At 43.1% G+C, this 21204-nt stretch overlaps 2 protein-coding genes across 2 annotated transcripts in view; both read right to left on the bottom strand.

Moving 5' to 3' along the window:
- LOC116371856 (transient receptor potential cation channel subfamily M member 1-like) overlaps window positions 1–6783 on the bottom strand; it is a 37220-nt gene extending 30437 nt beyond the window's left edge. Inside the window, exons 1-2 of the mRNA XM_031820941.1 lie at window positions 6589–6783; window positions 5070–5321 (exon numbers count right to left, since the gene is read on the bottom strand). Of these exons, the coding sequence (XP_031676801.1) occupies window positions 5070–5321; window positions 6589–6666 (330 nt within the window). The 5' untranslated portion in view covers window positions 6667–6783. The remainder of the gene's footprint in view (window positions 1–5069; window positions 5322–6588) is intronic.
- A 308-nt stretch (window positions 6784–7091) lies between these two features.
- LOC116371858 (transient receptor potential cation channel subfamily M member 1-like) overlaps window positions 7092–21204 on the bottom strand; it is a gene marked incomplete at its 5' end in the record, with an annotated part of 18759 nt that continues 4646 nt past the window's right edge. Inside the window, 6 exons of the mRNA XM_031820944.1 lie at window positions 7092–9113; window positions 10840–10974; window positions 15770–15998; window positions 16879–17171; window positions 17552–17581; window positions 20175–20315. Of these exons, the coding sequence (XP_031676804.1) occupies window positions 8934–9113; window positions 10840–10974; window positions 15770–15998; window positions 16879–17171; window positions 17552–17581; window positions 20175–20315 (1008 nt within the window). The remainder of the gene's footprint in view (window positions 9114–10839; window positions 10975–15769; window positions 15999–16878; window positions 17172–17551; window positions 17582–20174; window positions 20316–21204) is intronic.

Here is a 21204-nt window from a genome sequence, read left to right as displayed (position 1 = left end):
ACACAACATGTCAGTCATCTAGAGGACATAGAACACAACATGTCAGTCATCTAGAGGACATAGAACACAACATGGACATAGAACCCAACATGTCAGTCATCTAGAGGACATAGAACACAACATGGACATAGAAAACAACATGGACATAGAACACAACACGTCAGTCATCTGGAGGACATAGAACACAACACGTCAGTCATCTGGAGGACATAGAACACAACATGTCAGTCATCTGGAGGACATAGAACACAACATGTCAGTCATCTGGAGGACATAGAACACAACATGTCAGTCATCTGGAGGACATAGAACACAACATGGACATAGAACACAACATGTCAGTCATCTGGAGGACATAGAACACAACATGTCCATCATCTGGAGGACATAGAACACAACATGTCAGTCATCTAGAGGACATAGAACACAACATGTCAGTCATCTAGAGGACATAGAACACAACATGTCAGTCATCTAGAGGACATAGAACACAACATGTCAATCATCTGGAGGACATAGAACACAACATGTCAATCATCTGGAGGACATAGAACACAACATGTCAATCATCTGGAGGACATAGAACACAACATGGACATAGAACCCAACATGTCAATCATCTAGAGGACATAGAACACAACATGTCAATCATCTGGAGGACATAGAACACAACATGTCAATCATCTAGAGGACATAGAACACAACATGTCAATCATCTGGAGGACATAGAACACAACATGTCAATCATCTGGAGGACATAGAACACAACATGGACATAGAACACAACATGTCAGTCATCTAGAGGACGTAGAACACAACATGTCAGTCATCTGGAGGACATAGAACACAACATGGACATAGAACACAACATGTCAGTCATCTAGAGGACATAGAACACAACATGTCAGTCATCTAGAGGACATAGAACACAACATGTCAGTCATCTAGAGGACATAGAACACAACATGTCAGTCATCTAGAGGACATAGAACACAACATGTCAATCATCTAGAGGACATAGAACACAACATGTCAGTCATCTAGAGGACATAGAACACAACATGTCAGTCATCTAGAGGACATAGAACACAACATGTCAGTCATCTAGAGGACATAGAACACACCATGTCAGTCATCTGGAGGACATAGAACACAACATGTCAGTCATCTAGAGGACATAGAACACAACATGTCAATCATCTAGAGGACATAGAACACAACATGTCAGTCATCTAGAGGACATAGAACACAACATGTCAGTCATCTGGAGGACATAGAACACAACATGTCAGTCATCTAGAGGACATAGAACACAACATGTCAATCATCTAGAGGACATAGAACACAACATGTCAGTCATCTAGAGGACATAGAACACAACATGTCAGTCATCTGGAGGACATAGAACACAACATGTCAGTCATCTGGAGGACATAGAACACAACATGTCAGTCATCTGGAGGACATAGAACACAACATGTCAGTCATCTGGAGGACATAGAACACAACATGTCAGTCATCTGGAGGACATAGAACACAACATGTCAGTCATCTGGGGCCGATTCAGACTGAGGAAATCTACTCCTGTTGATTTAAGCACTTCTCAGTAGTTGGTATTCAGACTGAGGAAATCTATTCCTGTTGATCTCAGCACTTCTCAGTAGTTGGTATTCAGACTGAGGAAATCTACTCCTGTTGATCTCAGCACTTCTCAGTAGTTGGTATTCAGACCTACCGTATACAGGTGCTTAACAGGATGTGCAGGCATGGTTCCCTTGCACGCACTGAATGAATTGAATTAAACCGCTGAAACCCCTCCCACTTGCTGGCCCAACATACTTCCTCATGGAGTTTTCCTTCAATGGGGGTTTCAGTACTTTTATCTAAAGCCAACCCTTTAAATACAATGTGTCTTCTATTAGAATTTTCTCTCCAGACTCACTGGAATACACAGTGCCTTTGGAAAGTATTCAGACCCCTTGACTTATTCTAAAATAGATTTTTTTTTAAACCTCCACAATGTTTGTTTGTTTTACCTTTATTTAACCAGGCAAGTCAGTTAAGAACACATTCTTATTTTCAATGACGGCCTGGGAACAGTGGGTTAACTGCCTGTTCAAGCTCGGGGGTTTGAACTCACAACCTTCCGGTTACTAGTCCAACGCTCTAACCACTAGGCTACCCTGCCGCCCCACAATCTACACACAATACCCCATAATGACATCACAATACCCCATAATGACATCACAATACCCCATAATGACATCACAATACCCCATAATGACATCACAATACCCCATAATGACATCACAATACCCCATAATGACATCACAATACCCCATAATGACAAAGCGAAAACAGTTTTTAATTTTATTTTTGTAAATGTATTAAACTGTAAAAAAAAAAAACAGAAATACCTTATTTACATAAGTATTCAGACCCCTATGATAAACTAAATTGAGCTCAGGTGCATCCTGTTTCCATTGATCATCCTTGAGATGTTTTCTACAACATGATTGGAGTCCACTTGTGGTAAATTCAATTGACTGGACATGATTTGGAAAGGTACACACCTGTCTATATAAGGTCCCACAGTTGACAGTGCATGTCAGAGCAAAAACCAAGCCATGAGGTCGAAGGAATTGTCTGTAGAGCTCCGAGACAGGATTGTATCGAGGCACAGATCTGGGGAAGGGTACCAAAACATTTATGTAGCATTTAAGGTCCCCAAGAACACAGTGGCCTCCTTTATTCTTAAATGGAAGAAGTTTGGAACCACCAAGACTCTTTCTAGAGATGGCCACCTGGCCAAACTGAGCAATCGGGGGAGAAGGGCCTTGGTCAAGGAGGTGATCAAGAAACTGATTGTCACTCTGACAGAGCTCCAGAGTTCCTCTATGCAGATGGGAGAATCTTCCAGAAGAACAACCATCTCTGCAGCACTCCACCAATCAGGCCTTTATGGTAGACTGGCCAGACAGAAGCCACTCCTCAGTAAAAAGCCCTTGACAGTCTGCTTGGAGTTTTGCCAAAAGGCACATAAAGATTCTCAGACCACGAGAAACAAGATTCTCTGTTCTCATGAAACCAAGATTGAACTCTTTGGCCTGAATGCCAAGCGTCACATCTGGAGAAATCCAGGCACCATCCCGAAGCTGAAGCATGGTGGTGGCTGCCTCATGCTGTGGGGAAGTTTTTCAGCAGCAGGGACTGGGAGAATAGTCAGGATCGAGGGAAAGATGAACGGAGCAAAGTACAGAGATGAATTGATGAATTGATGAATTCCTTCTCCAGAGTGCTCCGGATCTCAGACTGGGGCGAAGGTTCATCTTCCAACAGGACAACGACCCTAAGCACACAGCCAACACAACGCAGGAGTGGCTTCGGACAAGTCTCTGAATGTCCTTGACTGACCCAGCCAGAGCCCAGACTTGAACCCGATCAAACATCTCTAGAGAAACCTGAAAGTAGCTGTGCAGCGACGCTTCCCATCCAACCTGATAGAGCCTGAGAGGATCTGCAGAGAAGAATGGGAGAAACTCCACAAATACAGGTGTACCAAGCTTGTAGCGTCATACCCAAGACTCAAGGCTGTAATCGCTGCCAAAGGTGCTTCAACAAAGTACTGAGTAAAAGGGTCTGAATACTTATTGTAAATGTGATATTTCAGTTTTTTGCTTTGTCATAATGGTGTATTGTGATGTCATAATGGGCTATTGTGTGTAGATTGATGAGGGGAAAACAACGATTTAATACACTTTAGAATAAGGCTGTAATGTAACAACGTGTGGAAAAAGTCAAGGGGTCAGAATAGTTTCCGAAGGCGCTGTACCATCGGGTTCAGAATATCGATCAATGAAATGAAACCATGTAAATACACACATATTGTTCTCCTTTTTAGCACCAGATGGCAGATTTAAAAATACTCTGATCTTGTATATTATTTAGGGTTATGAATAATAATTAAAAAAAAACTGGTTTGGAGAGCCTTGACGCACTAAATATATATATAAATATATTGTTGAATCAAAAATGCAGTAGTTTGATTCTTCCTAAAAGATGCCATAGTCAATTGTTCAAGCCAATAATTATTGGTGATAAAAGTGTGCAATAGGTGGTTTGACCAGTCGTTCTATAAATCTGCTCTAATCATCCTCACTAATCATGGAAGCGTGATGCCAACGGTCCTGTCGTTGTGAACCGTGTCCCAGGCTCCAGGTTTAAACTGATAAACATGGTCTGTGGTTTGACCAGTCGTTCTATAAATCTACTCTAATCAGGCTCCAGGTTTAAACTGATAAACATGGTCTGTGGTTTGACCAGTCGTTCTATAAATCTACTCTAATAATCCTCTGGTCACTGAATGGTTATATGAGCATGAAAACGATGTAAAACCATAGGCCATGGCCACGCTCCCGTCCACAGGGCTGGAGTGGTCACTGAATGGTTATATGAGGATGAAAACGATGTAAAACCATAGGCCATGGTTATGCCCCCGTCCACAGGGCTGGAGTGGTCACTGAATGGTTATATGAGCATGAAAACGATGTAAAACCATAGGCCATGGCTACGCCCCCCGTCCACAGGGCTGGAGTGGTCACTGAATGGTTATATGAGCATGAAAACGATGTAAAACCATAGGCCGTGGCCGTCTCAGTCACCAGATCTCAACCCAATTGAACACTTATGATTCTGGAGTGGTGACTGAGACCAGCGTTTTCCACCACCATCAACAAAACACCAAACGATGGAATTTCTTGTGGAAGAATGGTGTCTCATCCCTCCAATAGAATGGTGCCTCATCCCTCCAATAGAATGGTGCCTCATCCCTCCAATAGAATCGTGCCTCATCCCTCCAATAGAGAGTTACAGACACTTGTAGAATCTATGATGAGGTGAATTGAAGCTGTTCTGACTGGTGGTGACCCAACGCCCCTATAAACACACTTTATGTTGGCGTTTCCTTTATTTTGACAGTTACCTGTATAAACAGCATATATATATACACACACACACATTTCATATTACAATAGCCAGCCAAGACAGTCAAAACCAAACCAAAGCCTCACCATTTTCCCGATCATCATGACGTAGGGGCCCAGGTACTTGTTGACCCCGAAGATGTCGAGCACCCTGATGTACCAGAAGATAATGTCCACGCAGTAGATGACCCGTCCGATGCCCAACAGGGGCTCGCTCTGCAGCCTCAGCATCAGGCCCAGGAGGAAGGTAAAGATGGCCGCCGCGTCTGTGATGTTCCAGTACTCTTCGGCCCAAACGTTGATCTTCTGCTTCAGCTTCCCCGGCTCTGACATCAGGATCTATATTGGGGCAGCAACAGCAGGGACAGACTAGGATCAGAACTGAGAAATCGGGCCTGGGGGTAAGACCCCTACATCGACCCATATTTTCCCTGGAGGCCCTCACACCAGTCTTTTTTAAAACTTGAGGATCCCACATACTGTACATTTTCTTCAATTGTTCTAGACATTCCCTTTCTAATTTTCTCCAGTCGCAGGGTGATGGTGTGAGACGTTACCTGTCTAACTGTGATGATGTGAGACGTTACCTGTCTAACTGTGATGATGTGAGACGTTACCTGTCTAACTGTGATGATGTGAGACATTACCTGTCTAACTGTGATGATGTGAGACGTTACCTGTCTGAGACGTTACCTGTCTGACTGTGATGATGTGAGACGTTACCTGTCTGACTGTGATGATGTGAGACGTTACCTGTCTGAGACGTTACCTGTCTGACTGTGATGATGTGAGACGTTACCTGTCTGAGACGTTACCTGTCTGAGACGTTACCTGTCTGAGACGTTACCTGTCTGACTGTGATGATGTGAGACGTTACCTGCCTGACTGTGATGATGTGAGACGTTACCTGTCTAACTGTGATGATGTGAGACGTTACCTGTCTAACTGTGATGATGTGAGACGTTACCTGTCTAACTGTGATGATGTGAGACGTTACCTGTCTGAGACGTTACCTGTCTGAGACGTTACCTGTCTGACTGTGATGATGTGAGACGTTACCTGTCTGACTGCGATGATGTGAGACGTTACCTGTCTGAGACATTACCTGTCTGAGACGTTACCTGTCTGACTGTGATGATGTGAGACGTTACCTGCATGACTGTGATGATGTGAGACGTTACCTGTCTGAGACGTTACCTGTCTGAGACGTTACCTGTCTGACTGTGATGATGTGAGACGTTACCTGCATGACTGTGATGATGTGAGACGTTACCTGTCTAACTGTGATGATGTGAGACGTTACCTGTCTGACTGTGATGATGTGAGATGTTACCTGTCTGACTGTGATGTGAGACGTTACCTGTCTGACTGCGATGATGTGAGACGTTACCTGTCTGACTGTGATGATGTGAGACGTTACCTGTCTGAGACGTTACCTGTCTGAGACGTTACCTGTCTGAGACGTTACCTGTCTGACTGTGATGATGGGAGACGTTACCTGTCTGAGACGTTACCTGTCTGAGACTTTACCTGTCTGACTGGGATGATGTGAGACAATACCTGTCTAACTGTGATGATGTGAGACGTTACCTGTATGACACGTTACCTGTCTGACTTTCTCCATTCCCAGAGTGATGATGTAAGAGATGACGATCCACTCCTGCAGGGACGGCCAGCGTTCCATCTTGACCAGGATGATGTAGTTGTACAAACACAGGTAGGCAAGGTAGGAGATCTGAGGAGACACGGAAAACAGCTCAGAGCTTTTAGGAGAACATGTACACAAGACCAGAGGTTGGGGCAACAGTGATGTTTTAGGACACAAGACCAGAGGTTGGGGCAACAGTGGTGTTTTAGGACACAAGACCAGAGGTCGGGGCAGCAGTGGTGTTTTAGGACACAAGACCAGAGGTCGGGGCAACAGTGGTGTTTTAGGACACAAGACCAGAGGTCGGGGCAGCAGTGGTGTTTTAGGACACAAGACCAGAGGTTGGGGCAACAGTGGTGTTTTAGGACACAAGACCAGATGTTGGGGCAACAGTGGTGTTTTAGGACACAAGACCAGAGGTCGGGGCAGCAGTGGTGTTTTAGGACACAAGACCAGAGGTCGGGGCAACAGTGGTGTTTTAGGACACAAGACCAGAGGTCGGGGCAGCAGTGGTGTTTTAGACCAGAAGACCAGAGGTTGGGGCAACAGTGGTGTTTTAGGACACAAGACCAGAGGTCAGGGCAGCAGTGGTGTTTTAGACCAGAAGACCAGAGGTTGGGGCAACAGTGGTGTTTTAGGACACAAGACCAGAGGTCAGGGCAGCAGTGGTGTTTTAGACCAGAAGACCAGAGGTTGGGGCAACAGTGGTGTTTTAGGACACAAGACCAGAGGTCGGGGCAGCAGTGGTGTTTTAGGACACAAGACCAGAGGTTGGGGCAACAGTGGTGTTTTAGGACACAAGACCAGAGGTTGGGGCAGCAGTGGTGTTTTAGGACACAAGACCAGAGGTTGGGGCAACAGTGGTGTTTTAGGACACAAGACCAGAGGTCGGGGCAACAGTGGTGTTTTAGACCAGAAGACCAGAGGTTGGGGCAACAGTGGTGTTTTAGGACACAAGACCAGAGGTCGGGGCAGCAGTGGTGTTTTAGGACACAAGACCAGAGGTTGGGGCAACAGTGGTGTTTTAGGACACAAGACCAGAGGTTGGGGCAACAGTGGTGTTTTAGGACACAAGACCAGAGGTTGGGGCAACAGTGGTGTTTTAGGACACAAGACCAGAGGTTGGGGCAACAGTGGTGTTTTAGGACACAAGACCAGAGGTTGGGGCAACAGTGGTGTTTTAGGACACAAGACCAGCGGTCTGGGCAACAGTGGTGTTTTAGGACACAAGACCAGAGGTTGGGGCAACAGTGGTGTTTTAGGACACAAGACCAGAGGTTGGGGCAACAGTGGTGTTTTAGGACACAAGACCAGAGGTTGGGGCAACAGTGGTGTTTTAGACCACAAGACCAGAGGTCGGGGCAACAGTGGTATTTTATACCACAAGATCAGAGGTCGGGGCAGCAGTGGTGTTTTAGGACACAAGACCAGAGGTCGGGGCAACAGTGGTGTTTTAGACCACAAGACCAGAGGTCAGGGCAGCAGTGGCGTTTTAGGACACAAGACCAGAGGTCAGGGCAGCAGTGGCGTTTTAGGACACAAGACCAGAGGTCGGGGCAGCAGTGGCGTTTTAGGACACAAGACCAGAGGTCGGGGCAACAGTGGCGTTTTAGGACACAAGACCAGAGGTCGGGGCAGCAGTGGCGTTTTAGGACACAAGACCAGAGGTCGGGGTAACAGTGGTGTTTTAGGACACAAGACCAGAGGTCGGGCAGCAAGTGTGTTTTAGGACACAAGACCAGAGGTCGGGGCAACAGTGGCGTTTTAGGACACAAGACCAGAGGTCGGGGCAGCAGTGGTGTTTTAGGACACAAGACCAGAGGTCAGGGCAGCAGTGGTGTTTTAGGACACAAGACCAGAGGTCGGGGCAGCAGTGGTGTTTTAGGACACAAGACCAGAGGTCGGGGCAGCAGTGGTGTTTTAGGACACAAGACCAGAGGTCGGGGCAACAGTGGTGTTTTAGGACACAAGACCAGAGGTCGGGGCAGCAGTGGTGTTTTAGGACACAAGACCAGAGGTCGGGGCAGCAGTGGTGTTTTAGGACACAAGACCAGAGGTCGGGGCAGCAGTGGTGTTTTAGGACACAAGACCAGAGGTCAGGGCAGCAGTGGTGTTTTAGGACACAAGACAAAGTGCTTCAGATCACCATTAGCTGATATCATATTATCATTATATTAAATAGTATTATATTATCTGTGGTTAAGGTCTATTTGTCACCTCTGTGCTGATAGTCATTTCAAAACAACAACATCAAGGTTTCACAGAAGTAAATTTCCAAAGTGTGTGGTGTTGAGAAATGCTTCCTAAATAACATTTCTTGTTTTTTTTAGTTGTATTAAAAGTCTACTTGCCGTGTTGAACCAGAATTTGGTGAAAGGAGTGTTGTAGAATTCATAGATCTTCTTTCCGATTGGAACTCTTCTCTTTTTTACGGCACTTTCTTCTTCATCCCCCTTTCTGGACACCCCATCAGCATTCACTTCCTGAAAGCATGGATCGACAGAAACAACCGCCATGAATTTACATTCACTTCCTGAAAGCATGGATCGACAGAAACAACCGCCATGAATTTACATTCACTTCCTGAAAGCATGGATCGACAGAAACAACCGCCATGAATTTACATTCACTTCCTGAAAGCATGGTCGACAGAAACAACCGCCATGAATTTACATTCACTTCCTGAAAGCATGGATCGACAGAAACAACCGTCATGAATTTACATTCACTTCCTGAAAGCATGGTCGACAGAAACAACCGTCATGAATTTACATTCACTTCCTGAAAGCATGGTCGACAGAAACAACCGCCATGAATTTACATTCACTTCCTGAAAGCATGGATCGACAGAAACAACCGCCATGAATTTACATTCACTTCCTGAAAGCATGGATCGACAGAAACAACCGCCATGAATTTACATTCACTTCCTGAAAGCATGGTCGACAGAAACAACCGCCATGAATTTACATTCACTTCCTGAAAGCATGGATCGACAGAAACAACCGCCATGAATTTACATTCACTTCCTGAAAGCATGGTCGACAGAAACAACCGCCATGAATTTACATTCGCTTCCTGAAAGCATGGTCGACAGAAACAACCGCCATGAATTTACATTCACTTCCTGAAAGCATGGTCGACAGAAACAACCGCCATGAATTTACATTCACTTCCTGAAAGCATGGATCGACAGAAACAACCGCCATGAATTTACATTCACTTCCTGAAAGCATGGATCGACAGAAACAACCACCATTAATTTACATTCACTTCCTGAAAGCATGGATCGACAGAAACAACCGCCATGAATTTACATTCACTTCCTGAAAGCATGGTCGACAGAAACAACCGCCATGAATTTACATTTGCTTCCTGAAAGCATGGTCGACAGAAACAACCGCCATGAATTTACATTCACTTCCTGAAAGCATGGTCAGGACTACCTGACATGATGACTCCTTGCTGTCCCCAGTCTACCTGGCCATGCTGCTGCTCCAGTTTCAACTTCCACCTGACTGTGCTGCTGCTCTAGTTTCAACTGTTCTGCCTTATTATTATTCGACCATGCTGGTCATTTATGAACATTGAACATCTTGACCATGTTCTGTTATAATCTCCACCCGGCACAGCCAGAAGAGGACTGGCCACCCCACATAGCCTGGTTCCTCTCTAGGTTTCTTCCTAGGTATTGGCCTTTCTAGGGAGTTTTTCCTAGCCACCGTGCTTCTCCACCTGCATTGCTTGCTGTTTGGGGTTTTAGGCTGGGTTTCTGTACAGCACTTTGAGATATCAGCTGATGTACGAAGGGCTATATAAATAAATTTGATTTGATTTGATTTGATGGTCGACAGAAACAACCGCCATGAATTTACATTCACTTCCTGAAAGCATGGATCGACAGAAACAACCGCCATGAATTTACATTCACTTCCTGAAAGCATGGATCGACAGAAACAACCACCATTAATTTACATTCACTTCCTGAAAGCATGGATCGACAGAAACAACCGCCATGAATTTACATTCACTTCCTGAAAGCATGGATCGAAAGAAACAACCGCCATGAATTTACATACAGGATTAAATGTAAAGTAGTATTAGGTATTATTAAAAAAACAGATAAACCAATCAAGCAATCCACTGATGACCGACCGACCAATCAATCAATCAACCAACCAATCAGATTGCTTGACTGTCAGCGTTCACCTTGCTGGATTTATTGTCATCGTCTTTGTCCTTCGCTTCTTCTTCGTTCTCCGCTGGGGCTTGACATGTCACTTCCTCCCCGAGTCGAAAATCCATGAGGAGAATCGAAGGTGGGAAAATGATGCCAAATATCACCTGTGGGACACAGAGACGAGAGAAGAAGGATTTCAGTTGAACTGCTATTTGTCTCAAACACCAAAATGACACAAAACCACACATTCTCGACCAGTTAATAGTATATTACATATTTATAAACCATCTATAAACCAATTAATAACGGGCTATAAACTCCTTATAAATAATTTGCAAACCTAGTATAAAGTATATATTAATATACTTTACATTGAGTATACCTTATACTCAAATACTTTACATTGAGTATACCTTATACTCAAATACTTTACATTGAGTATACCTTATACTCAAATACTTTACATTGAGTATACCTTATACTCAAATACTTTACATTGAGTATACCTTATACTCAAATACTTTACATTGAGTATACCTTATACTCAAATACTTTACATTGAGTATACCTTATACTCAAATACTTTACATTGAGTATACCTTATACTCAAATACTTTACATTGAGTATACCTTATACTCAAATACTTTACATTGAGTATACCTTATACTCAAATACTTTACATTGAGTATACCTTATACTCAAATACTTTACATTGAGTATACCTTATACTCAAATACTTTACATTGAGTATACCTTATACTCAAATACTTTACATTGAGTATACCTTATACTCAAATACTTTACATTGAGTATACCTTATACTCAAATACTTTACATTGAGTATACCTAATTGAGTATGCCTAATGTAAAATGTTACCAGTGTGTTAGCCTAATGTAAAATGTTACCAGTGTGTTACCTTGATGTAAAGTGTAACCAGTGTGTTAGCCTAATGTAAAATGTTACCAGTGTGTTAGCCTAATGTAAAGTGTGACCAGTGTGTTAGCCTAATGTAAAGTGTTACCAGTGTGTTAGCCTAATGTAAAGTGTGACCAGTGTGTTAGCCTAATGTAAAATGTTACCAATATGTTAGCCTAATGTAAAATGTTACCAGTGTGTTAGCTTAATGTAAAATGTTACCAGTGTGTTAGCTTAATGTAAAATGTTACCAGTGTGTTAGCCTAATGTAAAATGTTACCAATATGTTAGCCTAATGTAAAATGTTACCAGTGTGTTAGCCTAATGTAAAGTGTTACCAATGTGTTAGCCTAATGTAAAATGTTACCAGTGTGTTAGCCTAATGTAAAATGTTACCAGTGTGTTAGCCTAATGTAAAGTGTTACCAATGTGTTAGCCTAATGTAAAATGTTACCAGTGTGTTAGCCTAATGTAAAATGTTACCAGTGTGTTAGCCTAATGTAAAGTGTTACCAGTGTGTTAGCCTAATGTAAAATGTTATCAATATGTTAGCCTAATGTAAAGTGTAACCAGTGTGTTAGCCTAATGTAAAGTGTAACCAGTGTGTTAGCCTAATGTAAAATGTTACCAATGTGTTAGCCTAATGTAAAGTGTTACCAGTGTGTTAGCCTAATGTAAAGTGTAACCAGTGTGTTAGCCTAATGTAAAATGTTACCAATGTGTTAGCCTAATGTAAAGTGTAACCAGTGTGTTAGCCTAATGTAAAATGTTACCAATGTGTTAGCCTAATGTAAAATGTTACCAGTGTGTTAGCCTAATGTAAAATGTTACCAATGTGTTAGCCTAATGTAAAATGTTACCAATGTGTTAGCCTAATGTAAAATGTTACCAGTGTGTTAGCTTAAAGGATCTGCCCCTTTTTTTCAATTTTCGCCTAAAAATGACATACACAAATCTAACTGCCTGTAGTTCAGGACCTGAAGCAAGGATATGCATATTATTGATACAGTTTGAAAGGAAACACTTTGGAGTTTGTGAAAATGTCAAATTAATGTCGGAGAATATAACACATTAGATCTGGTAAAAGATAATACAAAGAAAAAATGTGTTTTTAAAATATTTTTTTGTACCATCATCTTTGAAATGCAAGAGAAAGGCCATAATGTATTATTCCAGCGCAGGTGTAATTTAGATGTTGCCCACTAGATGGCAACAGTGTATGTGCAAAGTTTTAGATGGATCCAATGAACCACTGTATTTCTGTTCAAAATGTTGTATCATGCCCAAATGTGCCAAATTGGTTTATTAATACATTTTTAAGTTCATAACTGTGCACTCTCCTCAAACAATAGCATTGTATTATTTCACTGTAATAGCTACTGTAAATTGGACAGTGCATTTAGATTAACAAGAATTTAAGCTTTCTGTCAATATCAGATATGTCTATATCCTGGGAAATATTCTTGGTACTTATAACCTCATGCTAATCACATTAGCCTAGTTTAGCTCAACCGTCCCGCGGGGGACCCACAGATCCTGTAGAGGTTTTTAACCCCTTAAGGTCAATGTCTGCACCCTGCGGAAATCCAATAGGAGTAATACAAAAATCCCAATAAAATCTGTCAGTTTAAGCTAGAGATACACCACATACACCAGCAGTGTGTGGATTTGGCTTTTTCAGCCACACCCATTACGGACAGAGCTCAGTGACTTTCAATGTGGCACCGTCATAGGATGTCACCTTTTCAAGCAAGTCAGTTCATTACATTTCTGCCCTGCTAGGCCCCGATCAGCTGTAAGTGCTGTTATTGTGAAGTGGAAACGTCTAGGAGCAACAACGGCTCAGCTGTGAAGTGGTAGGCCACACAAGCTCACAGAATGGGACCGTCGAGTGCTGAAGCGCGTAGCGAGTAAAAATTGTCTGTCCTCGGTTACAACACTCACTACCGAGTTCCAAACTGCCTGTGGAAAAAACGTCAGCACAAGAACTGTTCGTTGGAAGCTTCATGAAATGGGTTTCCATGGCCGAGCAGCCGCACACAAGCCTAACATCATCATGCGCAATGTCAAGCGTCGGCTGGAGTGGTGTAACGCTCGCCACCATTGGACTCTGGAGCAGTGGAAACACTTTCTCTGGAGTGATGAATCACGCTTCACCATCTGGCAGTCCGACGGACAAATATGGGTTTGGCGGATGCCAGAAGAACGCTACTTGTCCCAATGCAATAGTACCAACTGTTTGGTGGAGGAGGAATAATGGTCTGGGGCTGTTTTTCATGGTTCGGGCCCCTTAGTTCCAGTGAAGGGAAATCTTAACGCTACAGAATACAATGACATTCTAGAGGATTCTGTGCTTCCAACTCTGTGGCAACAGTTTGAGGAAGGCCATTTCCTGTTTCAGCATAACAATGCCCCCATGCACAAAGCAAGTTCCATACAGAAATGGTTTGTCAAGATCGGTGTGGAAGAACTTGACTGGCCTGCGAGGAGCCCTGACCGCAACCCCATCGAACACCTTTGGGATGAATTGGAACACCGATTGCGAGTCAGGCACCACATCAGTGGCCCAACATCAGTGTCCCCTCAGCAATGTTCCAACATCTAGTGGAAAACCTTCCTAGAAGAGTGGAGGCTGTTATAGCAGCAATGTTCCAACATCTAGTGGAAAGCCTTCCCAGAAGAGTGGAGGCTGTTATAGCAGCAATGTTCCAACATCTAGTGGAAAGCCTTCCCAGAAGAGTGGAGGCTGTTATAGCTGCAATGTTCCAACATCTAGTGGAAAGCCTTCCCAGAAGAGGGGAGGCTGTTATAGCAGCAATGTTCCAACATCTAGTGGAAAGCCTTCCCAGAAGAGTGGAGGCTGTTATAGCAGCAAAGGGGGGACAAACTCCTTATTAATGTCCATGACTTTGGACTGAGATGATGGACGAGCAGTGTATCTGTTTTTGCATTGGATGCATCTCAATCCACCCCATCTGCAGTGAAAGGTGACAGAGCTGCCGCGGTGTTTGTCAGACCATGAGACATCCCATCTACGGTGAAAGGTGACAGAGCTGCCACGGTGTTTGTCAGACCATGAGACATCCTGAAAATCAATCTTCTCATAAAATTGTCTGTAGCCTACAAATCCTGCTATGGAAAGATGATTCTCTCGTGAACAAGATGGTGTTCTCCGACTTGCTCTAGGACCCCTACAAGCCTCTGGGACTTTTCTGAAGTTGGTACAGCTGATCTGACAACTTCTGTCTGTAGCCTCCGAACAGTTTGGGTTACACACTAATCTGACCCATCTGTGGAAAAGTGAGACTCTCACGAACACGTAGAAGTTGGTTGTTTGGCGTTAGATGAGTCTTGTGAGGCTTGTGGGCATCCTAAGGCCTGGTCCCCTGGTACCAGTTGAAAAAATGAATGGAAGTACTGTATGCACACCATATACTCACACTACACTGTCACTCCCACACAAGTCCCTCACACATTCAAACGTTACACACGCACACATTTTTTTTAATTATTATAACTTTTTAAATTCTGCATCTTTGTAGAAGGTGCATAAGAAAGCATTTCAATGTAAAGCCTACACCAGTTGTATTCGGAGCCTGTGATAAAATACCATTTGATGTCATTCCAGGTTCAATGTTTGACATGACTGAGTTAGCTGAAGTTGTCTAGCTAGCTAGCAAGTGACAAGAACGTTATCCAGCCTGCATAGCAACCATTTTGTTTAGAACGGATAATCAGTCCTTTTGCATAGCAACCATGCAAAAAATAATTAAGGACTGGGTGGCGTCTGTAGCAACTTGACCAAAATAACTAACATCCAGGATTTTTGTCTGGACTATATCTTCTGGTGAAATAATGACATTTTATGAATTATGAATAAATAAATAAAATATGTAATTCACTGTTATTTTAGTATGTTGGTAACAGTTTTATAAAAGCAATAAGACACGGGAGGCAGTGATGTATCATGAATACAGTCACAGGTAAAATGGGTTGATTGGCTCTCTGCTATCGCTTGGCCATGTTCAGGTCTTTAACCCACCTTGAACCCGTTCCTCTTGCCCATTCTCAGACATCCCATCCACATATCAGTGAGCAGCATCTGACTGCAGGTGTGGGCGATGAAGTCTCTGTGCTTGGCGGCTACAGCCAGTTTCAGGCAGGTAGAGTCGCTCCAGTTCTTTAGCTGATAGGTCAGTAGTTTCATGGCCACCTGCTCATCGTGCTTATAGGACTGGTCTAGGAGCTCGTAGGCCAGCTGGCCAAACTCTCTGAGGAGGGAAGAAGGAAGACGTTGTGCTTCGGGGGTCAATTCCATTTACAATTCCAATTTTCTTATTTGGAATTTGAGTTTGCTTCCTGAATTTCCTCACTAATGTGGCCCCAACGCTGTTAGATTGAAAGCTTTCTGCTAGCTAGCCCCTCACTAACTTGACCCCAACACTGTTAAATCTTTCTGCTAGCTAGTCCCTCACTAACTTGACCCCAACACTGTTAGATTGAAACCTTTCTGCTAGCTAGTCCCTCACTAACTTGACCCCAACACTGTTAAATCTTTCTGCTAGCTAGTCACTCACTAACTTGACCCCAACACTGTTAAATCTTTCTGCTAGCTAGCCCCTCACTAACTTGACCCCAACACTGTTAAACCTTTCTGCTAGCTAGTCCCTCACTAACTTGACCCACACACTGTTAAATTTAAACCTTTCTGCTAGCTAGTCCCTCACTAACTTGACCCCAATGCTGTTAAATCTAAACCTTTCTGCTAGCTAGTCCCTCACTAACTTGACCCCAACACTGTTAGATTGAAACCTTTCTGCTAGCTAGTCCCTCACTAACTTGACCCCCACACTGTTAAATCTAAACCTTTCTGCTAGCTTGCCTCTCACTAACTTGACCCCAACACTGTTAGATTGAAACCTTTCTGCTAGCTAGCCCCTCACTAACTTGACCCCAACACTGTTAGATTGAAACCTTTCTGCTAGCTAGTCCCTCACTAACTTGACCCCAACACTGTTAAATCTTTCTGCTAGCTAGTCACTCACTAACTTGACCCCAACACTGTTAAATCTTTCTGCTAGCTAGTCCCTCACTAACTTGACCCCAACACTGTTAGATTGAAACCTTTCTGCTAGCTAGCCCCTCACTAACTTGGAATTGTTTTCCAGGTCCTGGAAGATGTCGTCCACCAGTTCACTCTGAGACGACTCATGGGCCATGGCCTTGTACAGCTTACAGGCCACCAGAGCTTTGGCCATGGCCTCTTCCCCCCTCTTCCACAGGAACAGAGCCATCTTCTGACGCTTCATGAGAACGGCCCACACCATCAGCTCATGGAACGGGTACTGGAAGCGGCTGACCTCCGGGTCGTCCACATCGATGTCGATCTCTTCCTCTTTCTTCTTCTTCTTCTTCCTCTTGCCTTTTCCTCCAGGCTCGTCGTCCTGGTATGAATCAGATGGACATTAGAAATATGAAGTATTGGGTGTAGGGCGAATCTTAACTTCACTTCACTGAAGTCAAATGTTTACTTAGACATGCATTGATACCAATGGGAGACTAAGTGGATTCTCCCCTGTATACAGAAATGAATTCAAGTGGTTATTGTATTGGTATGGATGATATTGTAATGAAACAGCAGGGAGAAGGCCTCGAACCCTCAACCTTCTTGCCCGAAGTCCAGAGTGCTATCGACTGTGCCTCAAAAGCATGCTCGTGCGGCAGAGTCGATTTCCGCGCTTATAAACCCAGGGTCGTGACGATATGTAAATATAAAATGTCGCTAAGTAGAACAACGGTGCTAAGTGAAAGACGAGACACTCACCTCCAGTCCTAACATTTTTAAAGCTTTCGGCTGTGAAACAAAACAAGGGGAGGGGACAGCATTTAATTAGCATGATTAACATTAGCATTCATGTTAGCATTAGCATTAGCATTCATGTTAGCATTAGCATTAGCATTCATGTTAGCTTTAGCACTAGCATTCATTGTAGCATTAGCATTAGCATTCATGTTAGCATTAGCATTAGCATTCATGTTAGCGTTAGCATTAGCATTCATGTTAGCATTAGCATTAGCATTCATGTTAGCGTTAGCATTAGCATTCATGTTAGCATTAGCATTAGCATTCATGTTAGCATTAGCATTAGCATTCATGTTAGCGTTAGCATTAGCATTCATGTTAGCATTAGCATTAGCATTTTATATATTATATATTATTAAAGTTATTATTACACTGAACAAAAATATTTAAATGCAGCACGCAACAATTTCAAAGATTTTACTGAGTTACAGTTCATATAAGGAAATCAGTCAATTTGATTCATTCGGCCCTAATCTATGGATTTCACATGACTGGGAATACAGACATGCATTGGTCAGTATCTGGTGTGACCACCATTTGCCTCATGCAGCGAGACACATCTCCTTCGCATAGAGTTGATCAGGCTGTTGATTTGTGGCCTGTGAAATGTTGTCCCACTGCTCTTCAATGGCTGTGGGAACTGGAACAAGCTGTCGTACACATCGATCCAGAGCATCCCAAACATGCTCAGTGAGTATGCAGGCCATGGAAGAACTGGGACATTTTCAGCATCCGGGAATTGTGTACAGATCCTTGTTTTTTTTTATTTTTATTTTATTTAACCTTTATTTAACCAGGTAGGCAAGTTGAGAACAAGTTCTCATTTACAATTGCGACCTGGCCAAGATAAAGCAAAGCAGTTCGACAGATAAAACGACACAGAGTTACACATGGAGTAAAAACAAACATACAGTCAATAATGCAGTATAAACAAGTCTATATACAATGTGAGCAAATGAGGTGAGAAGGGAGGTAAAGGCAAAAAAAGGCCATGATGGCAAAGTAAATACAATATAGCAAGTAAAATACTGGAATGGTAGTTTTGCAATGGAAGAATGTGCAAAGTAGAAATAAAAAAATAATGGGGTGCAAAGGAGCAAAATAAATAAATAAATAAAAATTAAATACAGTTGGGAAAGAGGTAGTTGTTTGGGCTAAATTTTAGGTGGGCTATGTACAGGTGCAGTAATCTGTGAGCTGCTCTGACAGTTGGTGCTTAAAGCTAGTGAGGGAGATAAGTGTTTCCAGTTTCAGAGATTTTTGTAGTTCGTTCCAGTCATTGGCAGCAGAGAACTGGAAGGAGAGGCGGCCAAAGAAAGAATTGGTCTTGGGGGTGACTAGAGAGATATACCTGCTGGAGCGTGTGCTACAGGTGGGAGATGCTATGGTGAGATGCTATGCTATTGTGACATGGGGCTGTGCATTATCATGTTGAAACATGAGGTGATGGCGGCAGATGAATGTCACGAAAATGGGCCTCAAGATCTCGTCATGGTATCTCCGTGCATTAAAATTTCCATCGATAAAATGCTGTTGTGTTTGTTTTCTGTAACTTATGCCTGCCCCATACCATAACCCCACTGCCACCATGGGGCTCTCTGTTCACAACGTTGACATCAGCAAACACCATACCATAACCCCACTGCCACCATGGGGCTCTCTGTTCACAACGTTGACATCAGCAAACACCATACCATAACCCCATACCATCATGGTGTGTGTCCTCTGTTCACAACGTTGACATCAGCAAACTGCTCGCCCACACAACACCATACACGCTATCTGCCATCTGCCCGGTACAGTTGAAACCGGGATTAATCCGTGAAGAACACACTACTCCAGCGTGCCAGTGGTCATCGAAGGTGAAGATTTGCCCACTGATGTCGGTTATGACGCCGAACTGCAGTCAGCTCAAGACCCTGGTGAGGAAGACGAGGACGCAGATGAGCTTCCCTGAGATGGTTTCTGACAGTTTTTGCAGAAATTCTTTGGTTGTGCAAACCCACAGTTTCATCAGCTGTCCGAGTGGCGGGTCTCAGACGATCCTGCAGGTGAAGAATCTGGATGTGGAGGTCCTGGGCTGGCGTGGTTACACGTGGTCTGGGGTTGTGATGCCGGTTGGACGTACTGCCAAATTCTCAAAAATGACATTGGAGGCGGCTTATGGTAGAGAAATGAACATTCAATTCTCTGGCAAGACATTCCTGCAGTCTGCATGCCAATTGCACACTCGCTCAAAACTTGAGACATCCGCGGCATTGTGTTGTGTGACAAAACTGCACATTTTAGAGTGGCCCTTTATTGTCCCCAGCACAAGGTGCACCTGTGTAACGATCATGCTGTTTAATATGCCACACCTCTCTGGTGGATGGATTATCTTGGCAAAGGAGAAATACTCACTAACAGGGAAGTAAACAAATGTAAACACAACATTTAAGAGAAATATGCTTTACGTACATATGGAAACATTTCTGTGATCTTTTATTTCAGCTCATGAAAAATAGGAGCAACACTTTACATGTTGCGTTTCTATATTTGTTCAGTGTATTATATTCAGATCTGTAAAGGGAGCGTTTCTCCTCACTCTTTTTAAACCGTAAAGGTTGTTGTAGAGGGTGCGGAACTGTTTCCTGGTGTAGTTACAGCGATAAGCCCCGCCCATCAGGAACTCCAGGACCAATCCGATATCGATCAAGGTGATCTGGTAATCCGGTGGAAGATTTCCCTGAAACACCAAACAACCATCATCATTATACTGTTACTGTTTTCACGTTACTATAGGAGGTCAATATTAGGTATCACTACTATAGGGGGTCAATATTAGGTAACACTTTACTATAGGGGGTCAATATTAGGTAACACTTTACTATAGGGGGTCAATATTAGGTAACACTACTATTGGGGGTCAATATTATATAGGGGGTCAATATTAGGTATCACTACTGTAGGGGGTCAATATTAGGTATCACTTTACTATAGGGGGTCAATATTAGGTATCACTTTACTATAGGGTGTCAATATTAGGTAACACTTTACTATAGGGGGTCAATATTAGGTATCACTACTATAGGGGGTCAATATTAGGTATCACTACTATAGGGGGTCAAAATTAGGTATCACTTTACTATAGGGGGTCAATATTAGGTAACACTACTATTGGGGGGTCAATATTAGGTAACACTACTATTGGGGGGTCAATATTAGGTAACACTTTACTATAGGGGGTCAATATTAGGTATCACCACTATAGGGGGTCAATATTAGGTAACACTTTACTATAGGAGGTCAATATTAGATAACACTTTACTATAGGGGGTCAATATTAGATAACACTTTACTATAGGGGGGTCAATATTAGGTATCACCACTATAGGGGGTCAATATTAGGTATCACTACTATAGGGGGTCAGTATTAGGTAACACTTTACTATAGGGGGTCAATATTAGGTATCACTACTATAGGGGGTCAATATTAGGTATCACTACTATAGGGGGTCAATAATAAGGAAACACTACTATAGGGGGTCAATATTAGGTATCACTTTACTATAGGGGGTCAATATTAGGTAACACTTTACTATAGGGGGTCAATATTAGGTAACAGGTTACTATAG

Source organism: Oncorhynchus kisutch, unplaced genomic scaffold (assembly GCF_002021735.2).
Source record: "Oncorhynchus kisutch isolate 150728-3 unplaced genomic scaffold, Okis_V2 scaffold3757, whole genome shotgun sequence".
NCBI classification, from domain to species: Eukaryota; Metazoa; Chordata; class Actinopteri; order Salmoniformes; family Salmonidae; genus Oncorhynchus; species Oncorhynchus kisutch.
Note: the sequence above shows the minus strand (reverse complement) of the source record. Positions and strands in the feature narration are given on the sequence as shown.